At 43.9% G+C, this 21,171-nt stretch overlaps 1 protein-coding gene across 6 annotated transcripts in view; it reads right to left on the bottom strand.

The window, feature by feature from the left end:
* ADGRG4 (adhesion G protein-coupled receptor G4) overlaps positions 1–21,171 on the bottom strand; it is a 52,356-nt gene that overhangs the window by 19,527 nt on the left and 11,658 nt on the right. For all 6 annotated transcript variants that reach the window (XM_075573219.1, XM_075573217.1, XM_075573220.1 and 3 more), the window contains 11 exons: positions 17,672–18,286; positions 11,355–11,405; positions 8,010–8,378; positions 7,446–7,537; positions 7,193–7,257; positions 7,025–7,067; positions 5,828–5,862; positions 5,557–5,708; positions 3,765–3,897; positions 1,484–1,602; positions 774–978 (listed from right to left, as the gene is read on the bottom strand). In XM_075573219.1, the coding sequence (XP_075429334.1) occupies positions 774–978; positions 1,484–1,602; positions 3,765–3,897; positions 5,557–5,708; positions 5,828–5,862; positions 7,025–7,067; positions 7,193–7,257; positions 7,446–7,537; positions 8,010–8,378; positions 11,355–11,405; positions 17,672–18,286 (1,879 nt within the window). The remainder of the gene's footprint in view (positions 1–773; positions 979–1,483; positions 1,603–3,764; positions 3,898–5,556; positions 5,709–5,827; positions 5,863–7,024; positions 7,068–7,192; positions 7,258–7,445; positions 7,538–8,009; positions 8,379–11,354; positions 11,406–17,671; positions 18,287–21,171) is intronic.

Here is a 21,171-nt window from a genome sequence, read left to right as displayed (position 1 = left end):
CTGAGATATTATGGTTTTATTGACTGGGCAATAATACATTCAAGGTGGACACAGTTAGGCTGCTGGGGACAGCCTAGCTCTGGCGCCCAATAGAAAACTATAACATCATCAGGAGTTGATGTCGGGACTTCCTGTTGGTGACTCCACGGCCATGCATGCAGATTTGATGTATTTCACAGCAGCGCAAAAACTATAAATAGCTCTGGAACTGAGGGGAAGCACATCAGGTCTGGGGGAAGCACATCAGGTCTGGGGGAAGCACATCAGGTCTGGGGGAAGCACATCAGGTCTGGGGGAAGCACATCAGGTCTGTGGGAAGCAGATCAGGTCTGTGGGAAGCAGATCAGGTCTGTGGGAAGCAGATCAGGTATGTGGGAAGCAGATCAGGTCTGGGGGTAGCAGATCAGGTCTGGGGGTAGCAGATCAGGTCTGGGGGTTGCAGATCAGGTCTGGGGGTAGCAGATCAGGTCTGGGACATTCTCCCCCCCCCCCCCCCCGGCTCCGGTTATTTTCTTCTTCCCAACGGTTTGAGGGAAATATAGAAAACCAAGGTTTGTACCATTACTCTAATACTCTAATACTCTTATTCTACTGGAAGAGAATACAGCTGTATAAAATGAGCCGTTAATATCTAAGGGTCTAAGTGAGTGAGATGTGGGGCTCTAAGGAATAAAGTTATTTTAAATGATGATACATTAATCCCTTTGGTTTGCATGCTATAAACCCGCTCCATGAAATAGACATGGCAGTTTTCCCGGAAGTCAATTGCTTACCTATTGGTAAATGGGCGAAGGTGACCTCCTTTCATCAAAATAGCATTTACTATGTCTAATGTAGTCTTGGCACTTCTGAGATCTATCTCTCCCAATTCTACTATTTCAGGGACCTTGGAGAGAATGATTTCAGTTTCTTCTTTGGATAAAAACTCCAATTGCTTCGTTAGATTTAAAATGTGCTCTGCTAAATGGATTGCATTTTCTAGACAAAAGAAGAAACCGTTACATTTAACATTGCTCAAATCTTCTTTTAATATCATTTAGTGTACAAAGCTCAACAGAATATGCATATAAGTGTTGTGTGTGTGTTAACTCGAGATCTGCTAAACATTCTCACAAATGTATAAATATCCAGACAATTGCACTTTTGCAGCCAACAAATCATGCCCCCAAAATGGCAAAATTCACACACAAAAAAAGTAAATGTTTTAGAATTCAGAATAAGAAATCTTGGCAAAAGTTTACTCCGGTATGTTATCTGACATGCAAACTATGTGAAAGTTGGTTATTATAGGAAATGTGGAAAAACAACAAGTACGCTTCGGAAATTGAACTGGAATATCTACTGTACACACATCTTTCGTGTAAGCCAGAGAAACGGGGGCCCTTCAAGCACTAGATCCCACCTTTTGGGGGTTTTGATGACATACAGTATGCGAATTTTTAACTTGGTATTTTTAAAAAAAAATAAATACAGTCACTGTTACCTGGTGTTACAATAACATCTGTAAGCGCATTTATTGTATCTGGGAGGTAGGGGAAGGATATGCATCTTTCCAGATTAGGTTTTTTCCACTCAGCCAAATAATTGGTGATGTTGATATTACTACGATAATAGAAAAAAAATACATTTTTACATGTGCGCAGAGGATTAAAACTCATTCGCTGCTGCAATGTCTTCGAACTATGGGCCTCATGCAGAGAGCATAGAATTTTAAAATTGGCGAATTTCATAAAAAGTAGCTTTTTTGGAGAGTTTTATTCTCCATATGCAGAAAAGTGCGAATTCTGCTATGTTTAACATGGATGCGTGTGGCGAGTTTAAATTGGCGAGATGCGCGCTTCAGAAACGTGTAAAAACAAATTTGCGCCTTTTTTTTCCCCTTTACTATAGGCGGCGAGCGCCATCTTGCCATCTTTTCCTGGCGCGGCAAAAATGCGAGAATCGCGCCATTTTTTGGCGCGAACAGCCGCTACTTGCCGTTCGCACCTCTCTGCATTCGGAGAGTTTTAAAAATGGCGAGATGGAGGTTCTCGCCAGCCGCGAGGCGAGTTTTAGCAATTGAAAAAACAAAATGGCGCGTTTTTCGGAACTCGCCATTTTCTGCCGGTTTCTGCGCGAAATTGTACAAAAAATGGCGAATTTCGAAATAACGATGCTCTCTGCATGAGGCCCTATATTCTAACATAGTGCAGTACAAAATAAAGTGATATATAATGATCTCATTCAAATTAAAGTGCACCATACATAGAAGTTAACAGTGGAAGTTGGTAATTTACTGTAATGAAGAGTTTACAGTTTAATTGAGACAGTGACAATAGGAGTAAAAATGTATTCTCAATGCACAGCAAAGAGGATAAGTATGTTTGGTAAATGGTTGATGTAATCAGTTTTGCTGCCTTCTCCTGACTCATCACAAGCCCCCAATCATCTTCCGATAATCAATGCGCTATTGAAATCTACCATTTCAAGGGTGCACTTAATTTTTATAGTACCAGTAACCCCCTGTAGGCGATGCATGCAGAGGTGAAGACAGGACACTTGCTTTGGCAAAATAACGTAGGTTTTTATTCAGTCGAAGTTTTAGCAACATAAAGTACAGGTTTGTTTTGGGCTAAAGTTCAGCTTCCCCTGTGTATGGAAGTCCAGATACGGCTACATAGTTACTGGGTGTCCCTATGCATCTGGGACATGTACATATGGCCTGCACGTATTGGTGTCCCTAGGAATCAAGGACATGCACATGTGGTCTGTACGCAGACCAGGGAGAGAGACAAACACTTCCCTTTCCTGCCTTTTAAACCCTTGCTACACTGAGCTGGGTTCGCCAGTAGCCCTGCCTTCCTCCAGGTAGGGATTAACCATTGGAGAAAAAGGAGGTGTACTAGCTGATTAATTTGAGAATAAGCAAATAAATGTGTTAGATAATCTTAATACATATAACTCAGCTACAGGCGCTCATCAACAAGCAAAATAAATGTAAGTATGTCCGTGAGTGGACCCTGAAGGGGTTTAAATACAACCTTAAAGTCCAAACGTGAACAATTGCAGTCCAGAAACAGTCCAGAGAAAAAGAGTTCCAGGAGGGTGCTGCTTTCTCTGTTGAAAGTGCTAACCCAGCACTTAATTGAAACTACAAAGGATGAGAAGAACAGAAAGCGCACACTTCCTGGTGCAAATAACGTTTTTTACTTAATATTGTTGTTATTTTTTTGTCTCATTTATTAAGTAAAAAACGTTATTTGCACCAGGAAGTGTGCGCTTTCTGTTCTTCTCATCCTTTGTAGGGGTTACCATTGCCTGGCCGACACCCAACAGCTCTAGCTTTAATTTAACAGGCTTGCCCCTGTTATACCACCGATAATAACTAACGCACAAAAACCCACCTCTGGCGATTGCTATGCACAGAGAGATCCTTAATATATTACACTTACGCCAACACTTATCAACTGAAGGCAAAAATGTCATTTCCACCATGTTTACGTTTACCTACCGCACTTATTTTAGAACGGTATCATTTATCTGTATTACCTGTCTGTGTGCTCGCCGTGTACAGTATGTAGTCGTCACTATGTAAAAATAACAGTAATATCAATTTTAAAACAATAAGGCTGCTTAACTGATTTAAGAGCAAGAACTGATGAAGAGAGAGTTCCAGAGTCAGGGGACAGTTAGTGAAAATAGTAGTAGAGACCACAGGTGCAGAAAGGAGACAGCCGTACACTTTTTTTCACAGCGCTGAATTCTTCATGAAGTTTTGACCTTACCAATATCTGGTGGCAAACTCGTTAGGAGTTTTCTTGCAGGGCACAATAGCAGTTTCTGTTGGATTTTTTTCCTCCCACTGGTACAATCCTTGTTCACCGGAATTTGTTACATCTAGCGGGCAACTGCCTGGATCTAGAAAGATCTATTTGTTAGAAAGTCACAGAGGAAATGCAGAAAATAGATGGAATAATATACTTCATACACTAAAGGTTTGCCTAAGTTTCATTTTTTGGAAGCCAAGATACATTCTTATGAAGCAACATAACAAATGTAAATTAATTTCATGCAATAACGTTAGGTAACTAGCCTTTTCCCTCCCTTGTATAATGATTTCCCTATACATTTTTTTTTTACATCCATCCATATATACAGTACAATTGGCATTGTTATTATTAAACCTAAAATGGATTTATCCCTATATAATTCTCACAGATTTCAAGAACATAATCTGTGTGCTTTGTTTGCATAGAATTATGATGCAATAACTAGTCAAAAGTATTAAAGTGTAGAACAATCGCTATCTGATAAGCATCAACTTCATTGGATACAATTAAAAGATAAAAAAATAATTCTTCGTTGCACTTTAAAAAAAAAATTGTTTTAATATATGCAGCATTTGATCACCTTTAATGAAAACTAATTATCTAAGCTGCCGATCGATCCATTCTCCTGTGATTGATCAGCGAATATCCTGCTCTCTGGGCTCACATAATGGCTGCTCCTGAATCAATCCTTCAGTTGGTGTAGTCATCAGCTACAATGTAGCCTTAGGCCTCGGCCATGTTGCGTGCTTGCTGGCGGAAGCGCGCTGACGCGCGCTCCCGCTCAGCACTGAGCCCCTACAGCCACAATTAGAGCGGCTTTAGTAGGGGCTCACCTACGCTTTCACAAGCGCGCGGAAGCGTAGGTCTTAGGGGAATTTAAAATTCCCCCACTTGCCGGCACGACAGGCCGGTCACGTGAGCGGTTCGCCCAATGAGGGCGAAACCAGCTCCGTGACGTCACTGGCCCGCCCCCGGCCAGTGACGTGCCTGCCCCCGGCCCGCCCCAAGCCTGCCCCCGGCCCGCCCCCTGATGGCGCGTGCGGTAAGCAACTGCAAGGCCAGGGAAAGGAGCCTCAGCGCGCCTCAGCACGCCAGCAGGAAGCCTGGCCGAGGCCTTATATTACTACAGGTAGCATTGTATATTGTTACAGCTTGCAGCTCAGCCACAGTCTCTTCTTAGGAACACTGCAACACTTTCCTGTTTGGGATAATTTGTTGCCAAACATGTTGCACTGCTGCGGGAGATATGCTAAAACCAAAGTAACCAAATGATGGTTCATTTATTAAACTTTATTTAAAATGGCATTGAGATGATTTTTTTACCCCAGTAAGTATTGTCTAATACTACAGAACTTATTTATAAAAAAAAAAAAAAAAAATGCCTGTAATTCTTCTTACCCCTCTGCCAACTAAGGGGTTAACGTTGGCTGCAAGGGAAGAGGAGGAAGGAAGAATTATAAACGTGTATTAAAATGATTATAATCAGTGGTTGACAAATCACCACAAAATCTACTCGCCACACAAAAAAATCTACTCGCCACCTAGTACCAAACGTGTGCTGCTTGGGCCAATATTTACTCGCCCGGGGGTTCAATCCACTCGCCCGGGGCGAGCAAATGTATAGGTTTGTCGAACACTGATTATAATTGAATAGAAACAATACTCAAAATAAGATTGTATAAAAGGAGGGGGGGATTGCTAGTTCTACAGGATGGTATTAGGGATTTACTCAAATGTAAATGGTTACCTAGAAGTTGAACTTTCACCGATTTTACAGAAAGCTTTTTATTTGATTGTGCGTCCGTGTAATCTTGACCTTCTAGAAGATCCTGCAGCTTCTCGGTCAATGATTGTGCTGTGTCAGAGGAGACTGCTCGGACAATCACTTTTGAACCATAACTATGAAAAAGAGACATTATTTATACTTATATGACTATGTGATGGGTGTACAAACTATCTTAAGACAATGTGATACAAATCCTTATTTTACATTGGTGTTACTTAGTAACAACACTCACTTAAAATTGCCGTTGTCTTCGTCTGTCTCCTTTCTCTGACAAAAGAGTCAAGGAATAGCAAAATTAGTTTTAAAAAAAAATCACTGAAAGAATACAATTTACAGGCAGTCCTCGGTTATCCAACAGAATCCGTTCTGGAAGTAGCGTTGGATAGTGAAACCGTTGTAAAGTGAGTCCCATGTTAATCAGTGGCGGTGAGCGTTGGATAACGCATTCCGGCGTCGGAAAACAGCCCTTAGGGTTGCATTGTAAAGCGTTGGGTATTCCATTCGTTGTAAAGTGAAACGTTGGATAACGAGGACTGCCTGTATTCTAAATAGAACCTATATTCTCCTAATACTATGTATCCACTGTTGGACTCAGTAAATATACTGCATATAGTGGCCTGTCTCATCCACCACTAACTATCCAGCACTCATTCTTCCCATTCTCCTATTACCAAAGGTCAGAGTGCCTGTTACCCAGGATTCTATCAACACCTGGCCTATAGGGTGTTTATCTTGCTGTGCACTCTGACAATACAGTCAAGGAATAACAATGTCATATTACTGTCAGACTAACATTATAGGTCATCCTTCAATTACTCCAAAATGTATAGATGCAAAAAGGCAGTCAGTGGTCTCCTATCCATGAAATTGGAGCAATCCAAGTGGGTCATGTGTTACATACTATTGAAGCAGGAGGTCTCCGGAGATGAACCCCATTAATTTCAGATCAGGGGACCCCTTGCTAGCAGAGATACTTACCTCCAAAGGGGGTGCCGGTATCCCCTACACGTTTAAACCTTCCGCATCACGTGGAAGCCGCGACAGATGACTTCACGGCTTCTCATTGGCCCGCTGGACGCGGGATCTTTGAAAAGCAGCCATTACGTCAACCCCAGTTAGCGAGCCCAGCTAGCGGGCCAGAGTGGTTCATGGCACCCCAAACGGAGGTAAGTATCTCCGGGAGCAGCGGGTCTCCGGAGCTGAAATGAATGGGGTTCAGCTTGTGAGTCCTCCTGCTTCAATCCTATGTCTACAAAAACAAACACGAAAAAAATGCCAGCTTGGATTGCCGCTTTAATGGTGGAAATCAGAAGCCTGGGTCAGCTGAATATACGAACACCCAATTCCTTTAGTAGATCATTTTAGACCTTTACTTGATGTAGGGTCCTGGTAAGAATATTGCAACTGAGTAACAATTCCGATACGTTACCTTCATCTGCCCCTTCTCTCTATGTCCTTCCCAAGATTCATTACTGCAGCAAGCATTGAGAGAATAACATTAGTTCAGCAGATAGCATCTCAATATAACAACTGCAGAGCACACGTCACAGGTGAAAAATGAAACGGAAAGGTGAGCACTGGCTTCCCGGGTACATACCTCATCTCGTCGTATACAGTAAACTGAAGAACAGCAAAGTCTGTGGTCTTAAAAGTGTCATCCAGCTGAGAGAAAGCAAAACAAATACTGTATGGTTAAGGTGCTGCAAGCAGGGGACTCAACGTCAATTTTATAGGTGTTGATATTTAAATGCTTTTATATAACGCTTATTTAATTCGTTAATTTTCCCCTTGTGATTTCTCAGGATTGTAGACTCAGATCTACATTTATTCATAAGAAGAACAAATCTTACCATGTTTTCAGTAATGTTTGATGCCAGTTCTACATCAATATTCCCACGTGTTTCTAGCACTGTGATGTTCATCTGGACTGAGTAGAATGTGACTGGAAGACATTTGAAATAAACAGATGACAATGAAATAGGTTTCGCTTACTCTGTGCAATTTACTTTTTGCTATATTCACTGTGGTGAGTTGATGGCTTAATGTGTGTCCCGGCTTGTGTGGTCAGACTTGGCAAAATAAAATGAACTAAGCCGAGTATGAGCACATACAGTATGCCGTGTTAAAGAGTCATTCTCCCTCCCCTGTTGAATAATAATGAATTTAGCTGTGTGTGTGTAATCATCTTCTGTACTAGACCCCAAGTAATTTTGCATAGGAGAGATAAATACCATCCTGAAGCATATACGTTAATTTCATAATGGAACACAGTCAAACTGTGATTTTCTCCATGGGGAGCTCATATAGTGTTGGACAATGATAGACTGCTAATGAATACACCCCAAATTGCTTTTAATAACTTTTGACAAACACTCCAATGCTTTGACCCAATACCCTTTGACCTAAGTCTGTACCTTCTGCGCTGGGCATAGCTGGTTTGGATAAGGTTGTTTCATCGTTGGATTTAGTAGTAGTGGGGGTTGATAATCCTGAATGTGTTGTCACCAGAGTTTGTGACACTTTAGTGGTAGCAACTGATGACGAGGAAGTCTGGCTAGCATTCGTGGCTTCATGTTGCGGTACTGTGCTAGAGTACATTCCAGATGACGTTATTGCAGGAGATGTACTTATGTATGTTGTGACAGTAGCAGACGTCTGTGACGAAGTCAAAGGATCAACTGGTGGCATGGTGCTTGAAGTCGATGCTAGAACTGTTCCAGGTGTCCTCTTTGTCGTAGTAGCTTCAGATCTGCTTCCAGATGTAGTTTCAGGTAATGTAAAAGCTGATGCGTGTGGAAACACATGACATAACTAATCAACATGTACACATTGATGAGAACAAGGGGCTGAAAACAGCACTACTACCAAATTGATAACAGAATCACACCTAAACCTATCAAATATAGGTGGAGGGATTGGGTGACAGCTCTTAAAGTGCAACAAACTGTTAGTAGTTGTATTTTGCAGAAAACATCAGTCTCAATCTTGAAATCCTTGGTAATCGGAATATGCAGATCAAGAAAAAGAGGTCTCGGAAATCTCATTTGTTAAGTGTATATTCGATTAATTACAGTTTAGCACCCCCGTGAACTGAGTACAAACGACCACGTCTCCCTCCCATATGAAGACGTCATCTATGTATCTTATCAATGGAGAAATGTGATTACTATATTTAATCAGATGATCTGTAAAAACATGATCCCTCACCTACCATCCAAGGAAGAGGTTAGCATACGATGGGGTGCATTTTGCGCCCATGGCGGTACCCCTTATTTGGACATAATATTTACTATCAAAAAACAAAATAGTTATGGAATAAAATAAAGGTGAGAAAAAGGACAACTAAATCACATTGATCTTGAGTATCAGGGTTTTGCATACGCTGAAAATACTTCACTGCATTAATACCATCCTTGTGGTCGATGTTCGAATATAAGGACCCCACAAGTGACAAGATATGTCCCTTTACGAACCACAATATCTTGAATATCTTGAGTTTACTGCGGGTTCATGTGATATTTCCGTGGTCTGCGAGGTATGGTTAGGGAATTGACGGTATCTGCTGGACATCTCTGTGCCTATTCGGGAACTCGTTCATTCTGAGACTGGCATCTATCACCGCTTATTCTGCTAGCTGCAAACTGGACTTATGCTGAACAGCACTAAAGGAGATTCAGCAAATCTACAAGAGTGGTCTGTATAGCTACTTTCTTTGCAGCAGTATGTATCATCCTCTCCCAGTGTTTGATAGTCTACCGGGGAATAGGATTTGTTGCTACTTATGCCAATCTGCAACTGTTACTGCTTCACTCTTTTCCACCAGGGTTTCCAGTGTATACAGGTATATTTGCTGATACTCACTCGTGCATCTACATACACCCTGTTTTGAGACATATATTTCCCTCTATTTAGCTGGCTGGGCAGTTATCCCATTTTTTAGGAGAGGACATGATTTAGCCTCCCCTGGATGTTAGGGATTACTGTGAGGTTCTAGTACCTTTAGTATTATCTACGCTGCTTTTTTCTGTTACTTGGTACCTGATTATTATGTGATATTACAGGTTGCCCTACAGCTTTCTGCTGTTATTACTGCTCTGACTTTGGCATTCTGGAGATGGTCCACTTATTTGTTTTTTTTAGTGTTTTTATAGCTTTTCTCTTGTTTGTTAAACCATCAGTGGCATACTTAATACATTTTGTATTTTTTTTCACCCGCCCTGAGTGCCCCATAATGGAGTTTCTGTGAATCTTGTCTTGTGGGGTTTGCTTTTTCTTTTGTCATAAACATATGCATGGATCACTGATCTCTATGATAATATTATACAGGAAAAGATTGACCTTTTCGGCTTGATGGCTGGTGGTCGTTCAACATGCATGACGCCTCAATTTAAATCAACTGGGTTGTCTTTATGAAAGGCATTTTTGCCCTTTATTTTCCTAAATCCACCTTTTTTTGGCCACAGTAGTACAGAGTTGAACGTTTTTTGTTTTTTTAACAGTATAATTCATAAATTCATATCTGCACTTATTAAAATACAAGCTTAATACATAGAGATGTTTACAATCACTAATGCATATTCTGAAACAAAGACAGGAGCAAAGAGGTAATGTGGGAGAAAATACCTTAATGTTAACTATTCAGCATTCGAGACAACGATGAACGTTTCATTCACAAGCATTACGCACATGAGAGTTGGGTTTCCCATCAGGTAATATCCCTTCGACAAATCACAGCCCCCCATGACAGTATCCTAACTCCTTGATACTTTTTTTTAATGGAAAACGAGGGATTCCAGTTCTAGTGGCCAAACTAAGCGTCCCAAATAAGTCAGTGTGGACATTGTAATGCAGGCGTGGCCAGGCCGTGGCCTGCAGTGGCCCGCATGATTAGCCTCTTCTTACATCCCTCCCCCACCCAATGCCATCTTCTCCTTAGTGTGGAGGGGGTGTGGGATTATAAAGGGTGGGAGGCATTGTGAGTGAGATGAGGGGGGATTGTGAGTGGGGAATTGAAAGAGAATAGGAGGGGGAGTTGAGTGAGAGGATGGGAAATTGAGCGAGAGGAGGGGGAAGTGCCCGTGGCAGGGGGGGAGGGGGAAGCTTGCGAAAAAGGGGGGAAGTGAGAGAGAGGGTAGGAAGCGTGCGCGTGAGAGGGGTGGGAATCGTGCATGCTAGAGAGGGGGGAAGCGCACGCAAGAGAGAGGGAAGCACATACGCAAGAGAGGTGGGAAGTGCGCGCAAGAGAGGGGGGAGTGCACACACGAGACAGGGGGAATTGCGCAGTGAGGGGGAAAGTGCACACGCAAGAGAGGGGGAAAAGTGCGCACAAGAGAGAAGGGGGAAGTGTGCGCTAGAGGGGAGGGGAGCAAGAGAGGGAGAGAAGGAAGGAAGGGGGGAGTGAAATAGAGAGAGTGAGAGCGAGGAGATGAGAGAGAGAGGGATGGGAGGGGCTCACAAGGCTGCCAACACGAGGGGTCGTAGTAGAAACTCTAGCCCTGGGCCCCAGGAAAGCTGTCACCCGGCCCACATAATCTTCCGGCCGTCCCCACCGCTGAAGTCCTACGGCAGCGATGGGGAGGACAGTGGCCCCCCATTCCCCGCTCCAAAAAACCTTTTGCCTTATTGGCTTGCCAAACAAAAGGAAGGTTGGCCACCCCTGTTGTAATGCATTTTCCCCACCTGTTTCTTTTGGCACTCAGATAACATTTACATAATGTCAAACAAATGTAATTAGTGAATAACAACTGTAATGCACATACCCACGGAGGTTTTGTGAGTGGTTGCTGTTGATGGTATATCCACAGTAAAAGCTGAAATGGAAAAATCAGGTAAGGTTATGAATGGTACGTTAGACTGACAGCAGTCACAATGTACTAGAGAACAAAATACCCGGGCGCTACCTGTAAGGATGGTAAGTGTGGGATATGGGTATAATAGCAACCTTGGTAGTAGGCAAGGTATCCCTCTGCTTCTTTTCCTCCTGTGACTCAAACGACCCCAGAAAAGGATCTACCCAGGATCCTTCAACGTAAAGGAGACAAGAGAAAGGGATGGGGGAGCACTGGTGGAAGGGTAGAATACAGCCTGAAATAGGTGTGCAATACTCTGAGGCAATATAGTGGAGTTTATAGGTGTAAAATAATTCTTAACACTCACACGGCCTTGTGCAAATGCTGTCGCATCAAGGTATCTTTAGGTCCTCTTTTTCTGTCTTCTAGATTCTTTCGCCGTTTTGCGTCTGCGATTTTCTTCTTCTTCTTTGGTGTGGTCTCACCCTCGGAATAAATACATATATATGTGAACAGAAAAAGAGGACCTAAAGATACCTTGATGCGACAGCATTTGCACAAGGCCGTGTGAGTGTTAAGAATTATTTTACACCTATAAACTCCACTATATTGCCTCAGAGTATTGCACACCTATTTCAGGCTGTATTCTACCCTTCCACCAGTGCTCCCCCATCCCTTTCTCTTGTCAGCAGCCACAATGTACTGTATTACTCTAGGTATTAACTGAACAGAGGATGTGGCAGATATATAACCTTAACGACTAAAAAGCTTCACAATATCCTATTGTTTTAAACCCAAAACCACCAAGAATTTTCAGCACTGATGAGTCAATGACAAATGAACTGTGTTGAATGATTATGTATAGTGAATATATTTTAAAATAATTTTCCAGACCAAAAATGTGTGTTTTGTAAATACAACAGATAATGCACATTTTCCCACCAAAAGATTGAACATTAAGGGGCCTATGCAGAGAGCAGCGCTAGAATAAATTGGAGAGTTTAAGAAAAAGTAGCTTTAATGGAGAGTTTTATTCTCCATATGCAGAAATGGGCGAAATCCGCTATTTTTAGCATTACTGCATGTGGAGAATTGTAAATGAGGAGATGCGCGCAACTGAAAGGGAGAGAAAAAAATCGCGCATTTTTTTTTCCCCTATAGCCTGCGAGCTCCTGCTTCTTGCCAACTTTAGTTGGCGGAGAAAATTGAAGAAAATCGCGCCAAAAACAGCCGCTAGATGGCGAGCGCACCTTTCTGAATTTGGATATTTTCAGACTGGCGAGATGTAGTTTCTCGCCAGCCGCACGGCGAGATTTTCAAATAGAAAAAAAAATGGCGCTTTTTTCCTACCTCGCCATTTTCAGCTGTTTTTTGCGCGATTTTCGGCCGAAAATGGCGAGATTGTAAATAGCGCTGCTCTCTGCATGAGGCCCTAAATGAGCTCTAATAGACCGAGAACGGTAAACGCCCTATAAGTGAGAAGAGTATTTCTCACAGAATTTTCCAATTGCAGAATTGTTTTCGGAATATTTTTATTTTTCAATACATCATTTAATCTCCCTCCTTAATGTGGTTAATTCCTAATATCAGGCTCCCATTAGCTTTCAGATATTGTGACACATGAGTTGTCGTGTTAAAGATTTTGCTGCCATTCACATAGAGGTCTAACCGCCCATTCGAAGAGTCCCATGTAGAGCATACAAAGTGCCACACGGAAATCGGTAACTCCTTGTCAACTGCAATAACTCATCCAAATTGATATAGTTCCAGTTTTCTACCAATGCCAAGTAATCCAAGTTCTTGTTTCTATCCATGCTTATTGTCTACCATAGGATAGGTAAAGGCTGTCCAAGGATTGGTGTTGGTCATGCGGTGTAGATACAGGCACAAGGTAAATTCTCCTAAGGCAGGAAAACTGGTATTCCCCAAACACCAGATCCCGAGCTATATGCTACAAGCCTCTTAGGCAAAAGGTGATGTACCACCAGATTTGCAAAATACAACCAATTGGTCTGAATTTCTTTTCAACCACTGGGCAGTTTTGGAAAGTTAATTGGGAGGGAAAGGGGGTAGGGTGGGAGGTGGAAGTCTGAAGGTTCTCCTAGGGGGCCTAACACCCTTGCACCAGCCCTGTATATACCTGACCCAGTCAATGAATGTCTGACTAAGCATACATTCATACATTAACACTGTGTTTTTATCAACTGACATGCAACATTTTCTTTAGTAACTAATACTTAGCTGTGCATAGTTGATACACTAACTTTTTTGCCATGTTGTTGTATTGTGGGATTAAAAAGCAATGTCCTTTATGAAGTGATTTTACATGGCTGTAATCCAATATCTAGATAACTGTCTGCTTGGATATGAGGAATTTAGTGGCGGATTTTTTATTAGGCCTGATAGGCCCGGGCATAGGGCGGCAACATTTGGGGGGGCGGCAAAAATGTCCATCCCCATATACAATTGCCGCGCTGTCCGGCCTACCGGGCCTGGTGGGAAGGCACTTACATGTGGCGGCCGCCTCTTTGCTGCCGTCCTCCTTCTGCTTCCACCAACATGGCGGTGCTGCTTTGTATGAACTACCCACTTACTAGATAGGAAGTGGTAGTAGGCGGTGGATAGTGTTAGAGAGCAACCCCTCACGTTTGCGGCTCGTCTTCCTATCTAGTACGTGGGTATTTCATACAAAGCAGCAGAGGAATTGTAGGACCCTTTACTCATATACAGTTGCCATTGTTCATATTTATGCTTATTTTAATAAATGTTTTTTTATATTTAGTTTAATATCACCTGGTTTGTCTTAAGGCTTCCACCTAGTCTGTTTGTTAGTTAATAGTGTGTTACATGTGGCCAATACTAGCTCCATGTTAGTATTAATTGATTTGTGAGTAGTATTGCACTACGTTTGTCTTTTTTTGTTTTTCATGCACATATTGAATTTATATCATCTATACCATCGGATTCTCCAAGGAACCACTGCCACACATTTCTGGTGGTATATTTTTATTACTTTCAGTATTTCAAGTGCATTCAGGCGCCAAATTTATTTGATGTTATCTATGGTTTTTCTCTGACCTGGTGGTCAGTGTGTGATTTGGCAGCCGCCCTCTATTCGAAGTGTGAATAGTTAGGGATTTTCATTTGTTTATTTGGTATTCTATTCATATTGGTCTTAGCGCTACCTTATTTTTTCCTCAGCTCCAGATACCCCCTGCTTTAATACTATGTACAAATGGTTTTTTTTACTGCGCGATCGCCTGTAAGAGCTGTGCAGGGAGATGCATCTCTCTCTCTCTCTCTCTGTGCAGGGAGATTGCCTGTAAGAGCTGTGCAGGGAGATGCATCTCTCTCTCTCTCTGTGCAGGGAGATTGCCTGTAAGAGCTGTGCAGGGAGATGCATCTCTCTCTCTCTCTGTGCAGGGAGATTGCCTGTAAGAGCTGTGCAGGGAGATGCAGCTCTCTCTCTCTCTCTGTGCAGGGAGATTGCCTGTAAGAGCTATGCAGGGAGATGCAGCTTCTCTCAGTGCGGGAAGATTGCCTGTAAGAGCTGTGCAGGGAGATCGCTTGGAAAAGCTGTGCAGGGAGATGCAGCTTCTCTCTGGGCTGGGGGGGGGTTGCCTGTAAGAGCTGTGCAGGGAGATGCAGCTTCTCTCTGGGCTGGGCTGGGCTGGGCTGGGGGGGATTGCCTGTAAGAGCTGTGCAGGGAGATGCAGCTTCTCTCTGTGCAGGGAGATTGCCTGTAAGAGCTGTGCAAGGAGATCGCCTGTAAGAGCTGTGCAGGGAGATGCAGCTTCTCTCTGTACAAGGAGAACGCCATTTTCCCCAGCATCCCCCACGATCTTCCCATCGTTCCCCAGCGTCCCCCATGATCTTCCCATCGTTCCCCATTTTCCTCAGCGTCCCCCATGATCTTCCCATCATTCCCCACTTTCCCCAGCGTCCACCATGATCTTCCCACCATTCCCCATTTCCCCCAGCATCCCCCCATGATCTTCCCATCGTTACCCATTTTCCCCAGCGTCCCCCATGATCTTCCCATCGTTCCCCATTTTCCCCAGCGTCCCCCATGATCCTCCCATCGTTCCCCATTTTCCCCAGCGTCCCCATGACCTTCCCATCGTTCCCCAGCATCCCCCATGATCTTCCCATCGTTCCCCATTTTCCTCAGCGTCCCTCATGTTCTTCCCAGCATCCCCCATGATCTTCCCAGCGTCCCCCATGATCTTCCCAGCATTCCCCATTTTCCCCGGCATCCCCCATTTTCCCCAGCATCCCCCATGATCTTCCCATTATTCCCCACGATCTTCCCATTCTTCCCCATTTTCCCCAGCATCCCCCATGATCTTCCCATCGTTCCCCAGCGTCCCCCATGATCTTCCCAGCATTCCCCATTTTCCCCAGCGTCCCCCATGATCTTCCCATCGTTCCCCATTTTCCCCAGCATCCCCCATGATCTTCCCATTGTTCCCCATTTTCCCCAGCGTCACCCATGATCTTCCCAGCATTCCCCATTTTCCCCTGCATCCCCCATGATCTTCCCAGCGTTCCCCATGATCTTCCCATCGTTCTCCATTTCCCCAGCATCCCCCATGATATTCCCATAGTTCCCCATTTTCTCCAGCATCCCCCATTTTCCCCCATGATCTTCCCATCGTTCCCCATTTTCCCAAGCGTCCCCATGATCTTCCCAGTGTTCCCCATTTTCCCCAGCGTACCCCATTTCCCCCAGCGTCCCCCATGATCTTCCCATCATTCCCCATTTTCCCCAGCGTCCCCCATGATCTTCCCATCATTCCCCATTTTCCCCAGTGTCCCCCATGATCTTCCCATCGTTCCCCATTTTCCCCAGCATCCCCATGATCTTCCCATTGTTCCCCATTTTCCCCAGCGTCCCCATGATCTTCCCATTGTTCCCCATTTTCCCCAGCGTCCCCCATGATCTTCCCATCGTTCCCCATTTTCCGCAGCGTCCCCATGATCTTCCCATTGTTCCCCATTTTCCTCAGCATCCCCCATGATCTTCCCATCGTTCCCCATTTTCCCCAGCGTCCCCATGATCTTCCCATCGTTCCCCATTTTCCCCAGCATCCCCCATTTTCCCCAGCGTCCCCGATGATCTTCCCATCGTTCCCCATTTTCTCCAGCGTCCCCCATGATCTTCCCATCGTTCCCCATTTTCCCCAGCGTCCGCCATGATCTTCCCATTGTCCCCCATTTTCCCCAGCATCCCCATGATCTTCCCATCGTTCCCCATATTCCCCAGTGTCCCCCATGATCTTCCCATCGTTCCCCATTTTCCCCAGCATCCCCGTGATCTTCCCATTGTTCCCCATTTTCCCCAGCATCCCCGTGATCTTCCCATTGTTCCCCATTTTCCCCAGCATCCCCATGATCTTCCCATCGTTCCCCATATTCCCCAGTGTCCCCCATGATCTTCCCATCGTTCCCCATTTTCCCCAGCATCCCCATGATCTTCCCATTGTTCCCCATTTTCCCCAGCGTCCCCCATGATCTTCCCATCGTTCCCCATTTTCCCCAGCGTCCCCATGATCTTCCCATCGTTCCCCATTTTCCCCAGCATCCCCCATTTTCCCCAGCGTCCCCCATGATCTTCCCATCGTTCCCCATTTTCCCCAGCATCCCCCATTTTCCCCAGCGTCCCCCATGATCTTCCCATTGTTCCCCATTTTCCCCAGCATCCCCCATGATCATCCCATCATTCCCCATTTTCCCCAGCATCCCCCTATGATCTTCCCATCATTCCCCATTTTCCCCAGCATCCCCCATGATCTTCCCATCGTTCCCCAGCGTCCCCCAAGATCTTTCCATCGTTCCCCATTTTTCCCAGCGTCCCCCATGATCTTTCCATCGTTCCCCATTTTCCCCAGTGTCTCCATGATCTTCCCATCGTTCCCCATTTTCCCCAGCATCCCCCATGATCTTCCCATCGTTCCCCATTTTCCCCAGCGTCCCCCATGATCTTCCCATCGTATAAGAGCTGTGCAGGGAGATGCAGCTTCTCTCTGTGCAGGGAAGTATATGGGATGCCTAGGAAGCCCATGTGAATGGGGATCATGAAACCTTTTCACCGACCCTGATTGTAACACATTTTTTAACCAGTATGTGTTTACCCCGACCCCATACCATTATTTGTCTATCTGTTCTAAATGCTTTGTTGAGAGCTTAATTGCTTAGCCTCATATCACTTCATCTCATTTTTGTGCTTCCCCCCAAGTATACAATCTGGCACCCACGCAAACAAAACGCTACATCGGGCGACTTACCGCAGCGCAGGTGGTCATCAACAACCGGATCTCCTTTGCGAGATTTCCAAAACTGATTCCGCCAACGGACGACATTTCCTTCGGAGCAGTCACCCAACTTATCCGGGTGCCTTTTAAAATCCCATATCTGGACGTTGTATATGAATCCGACAAAGTTGTGATTATCTAGTGGCTTAATTTCTTCTCCCTTCTTAGTATGGTTAATTCCTAATATCAGGCTCCCATTAGCTTTCAGATATTGTGACACATGAGTTGTCGTGTTAAAGATTTTGCTGCCATTCACATAGAGCTCTAACCGCCCATTCGAAGAGTCCCATGTAGAGCATACAAAGTGCCACACGGAAATCGGTAGCTCCTTGTCAACTGCAATAACACTTCCAAAATGATATAGTTCCAGTTTTTTGCCAACCCCAACTAATCCAAGTTCTTGTTTCTGTCCATGCTTATCGTTTACAATGTGATAGGTAAAGGCTGTCCAAGGATTGGTGTTGGTCATGCGGTAGAGATCCAAGCAGAGGGTAAATTCTCCTAAGGCAGGAATACGGGTGTTTATCAGCTGTATATAATTCTCTGATGTTAACACTTCAAACTTGTGTTTCCTTAGTGAAGCTGCATCTGCACAAAGAAAAAAAATACAAACAAACATTAATGGCAGTGAGTCAAATGAGTGTATATTGCAAATCTTTATTTTATCCCGTTGATAGCCGTTTGCTTTGTCACCACCGTTGGGCAATGTATGGAACCTTTAGGTATTGCCATGATAAACCATCACAGGCATTTACTCTTGGCACCATTTGGTTACTTAGTCTCACTGGCTGTACCTAACGATGGTAACTTTAGAACACCTGATGGCTCTGTAAATGGTGAGCTAGGGCTCAGCAGCACTTCATAAATGTGAGCTCATGACTGTATTTACAGGTCTATGGATATATCCATTGGGCTAAGAGCAACACAGACTGACCAGCAAAAATGTTGCATATATATCAAAATAAATTATATATATATATATATATATATAAATTATATATATATATCTCTTTAATGTTTTTACCCTAAAATATATATATATTTTAGGGTAAAAACATTAAAGACCAAAATTTGAAAGTTGATTAAATAAAGAAGATTCATTCTAAATAAGTAATGCATGGCACTACCAGGTGATGAATAGAGGTTGATATAAAAACAGATTTAGTATAATTATGCATATATTGCTAGTGGTACTGGCAGTCTTTGGAGGATCCAAGCAAGAATGTTTTTGGGACACCCATCCCAAAATTCAGCTCCTTATAATCCTCATAATAAAAGCCTTTTATCTCCACAAATCATGTATAAAACAGCAAACACCCTCCAACAGTACTCATTTATTATGGCCTGTACCGGTTAAAAAATATTGTAGCTATGTCTGCCTGTGTGCAAGAGCCAAGGAAAGCTACCTGGTTCCGATTGGCTTAAGCCCAGAACCTTTATTATTATTATTAATATCGCCAGCATATTCCACAGCGCAGTACAATGGAGGGGTACAGAGATTTGATCATTACATAAAAAGTTACATGCAAATACAAATAAGGAAAAACATACACAACAGATACAGAATTTAATGAGGGCCCTGCTCATGGGTGTTTATAATCCAGAGCAGGGGTGCACACAGTTTTCTTCTGCACCCCCCTGCCTGGTCTCCTCCCCTGCTCGCCCCCTCCCTCTCCCCCTCCTGCTCCACCTCCATCATCAAATGCCACCGGCTGAATAGGTAGGATAGAGTTACAGAGGTCTCACGCGGTCCCCTGGCATTTAATTTAAATGCCTTGGGGGAGAGCTCGGGTCTCTGTAACCGCTGTGCCCCCCTCTTTGCACACCCCTGATCTAGAGAGAATAAATGCAATGCTGAAACAAAAAGACAGAGTGGCTGCTCATTATAAGCAGGGTTGCCACCTTCCACTGAAGGCTAACCCAGAGAACATTTTGACGGGAGTCGCAGGGGAGATGCCGGAAGGACGCAGATAATGCCCGGAGACACCGCCACCCAGAGATTTACAAGGTAAACCCGTAGCCCGGAGATACGTGGCCAAAACCTGTAGTCCCCGGGTCAAACCCGGAGTGGCAGCAACCCTGATTGTAGGAAGGAGTGTGCCTCAGGCTGGGCTATGATCCAGCCGGACAGCTGATCCTATTAAGATTTGAGGGTGGGGAGGAATGTTAGCGGAGATTGGTCCAGGCACACAGCTTGTCCCAGTGGGGTTGCAAGGGAGAAGGGGGAGTTGGATGTTAGGGGTATGCCAGATAGGATTGCTTGAAAAGGTATTTTTTCAGGGAGTAAATGTCTGAAATGGGAGAGTCTGATGGTGCGTGGAAGTGAATTCCAGAGAGAGGGGGCTGCATGGGAGAAGTCTTGTAGGCGGGAGCGAGAGGAGGTAATAAGGCAAGAGGAGACACGGATGTGGTGGGCAGAACATAGGAGGCGTTTAGGTATGTATAGTAGTTGCGGATGAGGGCTGAGATGTAAGGTGGGGCAGCTGTTGATTTGTAAATCAAAAACGGAGGGTTTATAGCCCAATAAATCATCAACTTGTGATCTAGTTATTGTTTATCAAACAAGATAATCTTTGACGAATATAAAGCTAAACTATTTACTTCTTCTTTTTCTTATAAAGACTGACTATCATTTGCTGCAAGAACATTATCCTCACCCACACACACACGCACGCACACACACCCACACACACCCACACACGCACGCATGCACAATATACTGAAATAACTGCACAGAGTCTGGTAATTCTTTACCGCAGGTGAGGATCAATTAATGTGTCTGGCTTGAACATATTTCCACCGTGTGCTTAATTATCACATTTGATGTAACTTTTTTGGTGAGCTTCATTGAATGTTTGGCTATGAGATAAAAAAATGCGTTGACTTACAATGATCCACCAAAACTCCCAAGGTTGCAAGAGGTCTCTTTCACAGATGTCTCTAAATGTGTGCCTTACTAATGAGGTCTGCCACAAGGCTCACTCACTTGCAGTGAGGCTCACTCATTAGGCAATCTCACTCATTCCCAATATCACTGCACTCACTGATATGTATGGAGTTTCCTCAGGGTCTTTGCATCTTGAATAATTTAACGTCCTACTCCTTATAGGGAGTGTTGAATATGTATAACATAAGGGAAATCTAGCTGTGCTAATTCCCTAATTCACTGTCACAATTTATTTGCGGGGGTTTACATATGGGTACCTGCTAAGTCTAGATGTGGTGTGTGATAATCGGGTCCTGCTTTTGTATTTCCAGTTGCTAGTATGTTAGCAACTTTAATATAATTAGATTGTAAGCTCTTTGGGACAGAGACTCCTTTCTCTCAATATTACATTTATGTCTTGCTGCACTTATCCCATCTGTGTTATTATATTCCCTGTACTGGAACAGCATTATAATGGTGTAACCATAGTATGGTACTGCCTACCTGGTTGGTGCTATGCAGATAACAATATACTCCCATGCTTATA

The sequence above is a fragment of the Ascaphus truei genome, chromosome 16 (assembly GCF_040206685.1).
Source record: "Ascaphus truei isolate aAscTru1 chromosome 16, aAscTru1.hap1, whole genome shotgun sequence".
Taxonomy (NCBI): domain Eukaryota; kingdom Metazoa; phylum Chordata; class Amphibia; order Anura; family Ascaphidae; genus Ascaphus; species Ascaphus truei.
This window is presented reverse-complemented; position numbering and strand designations above follow the sequence as displayed.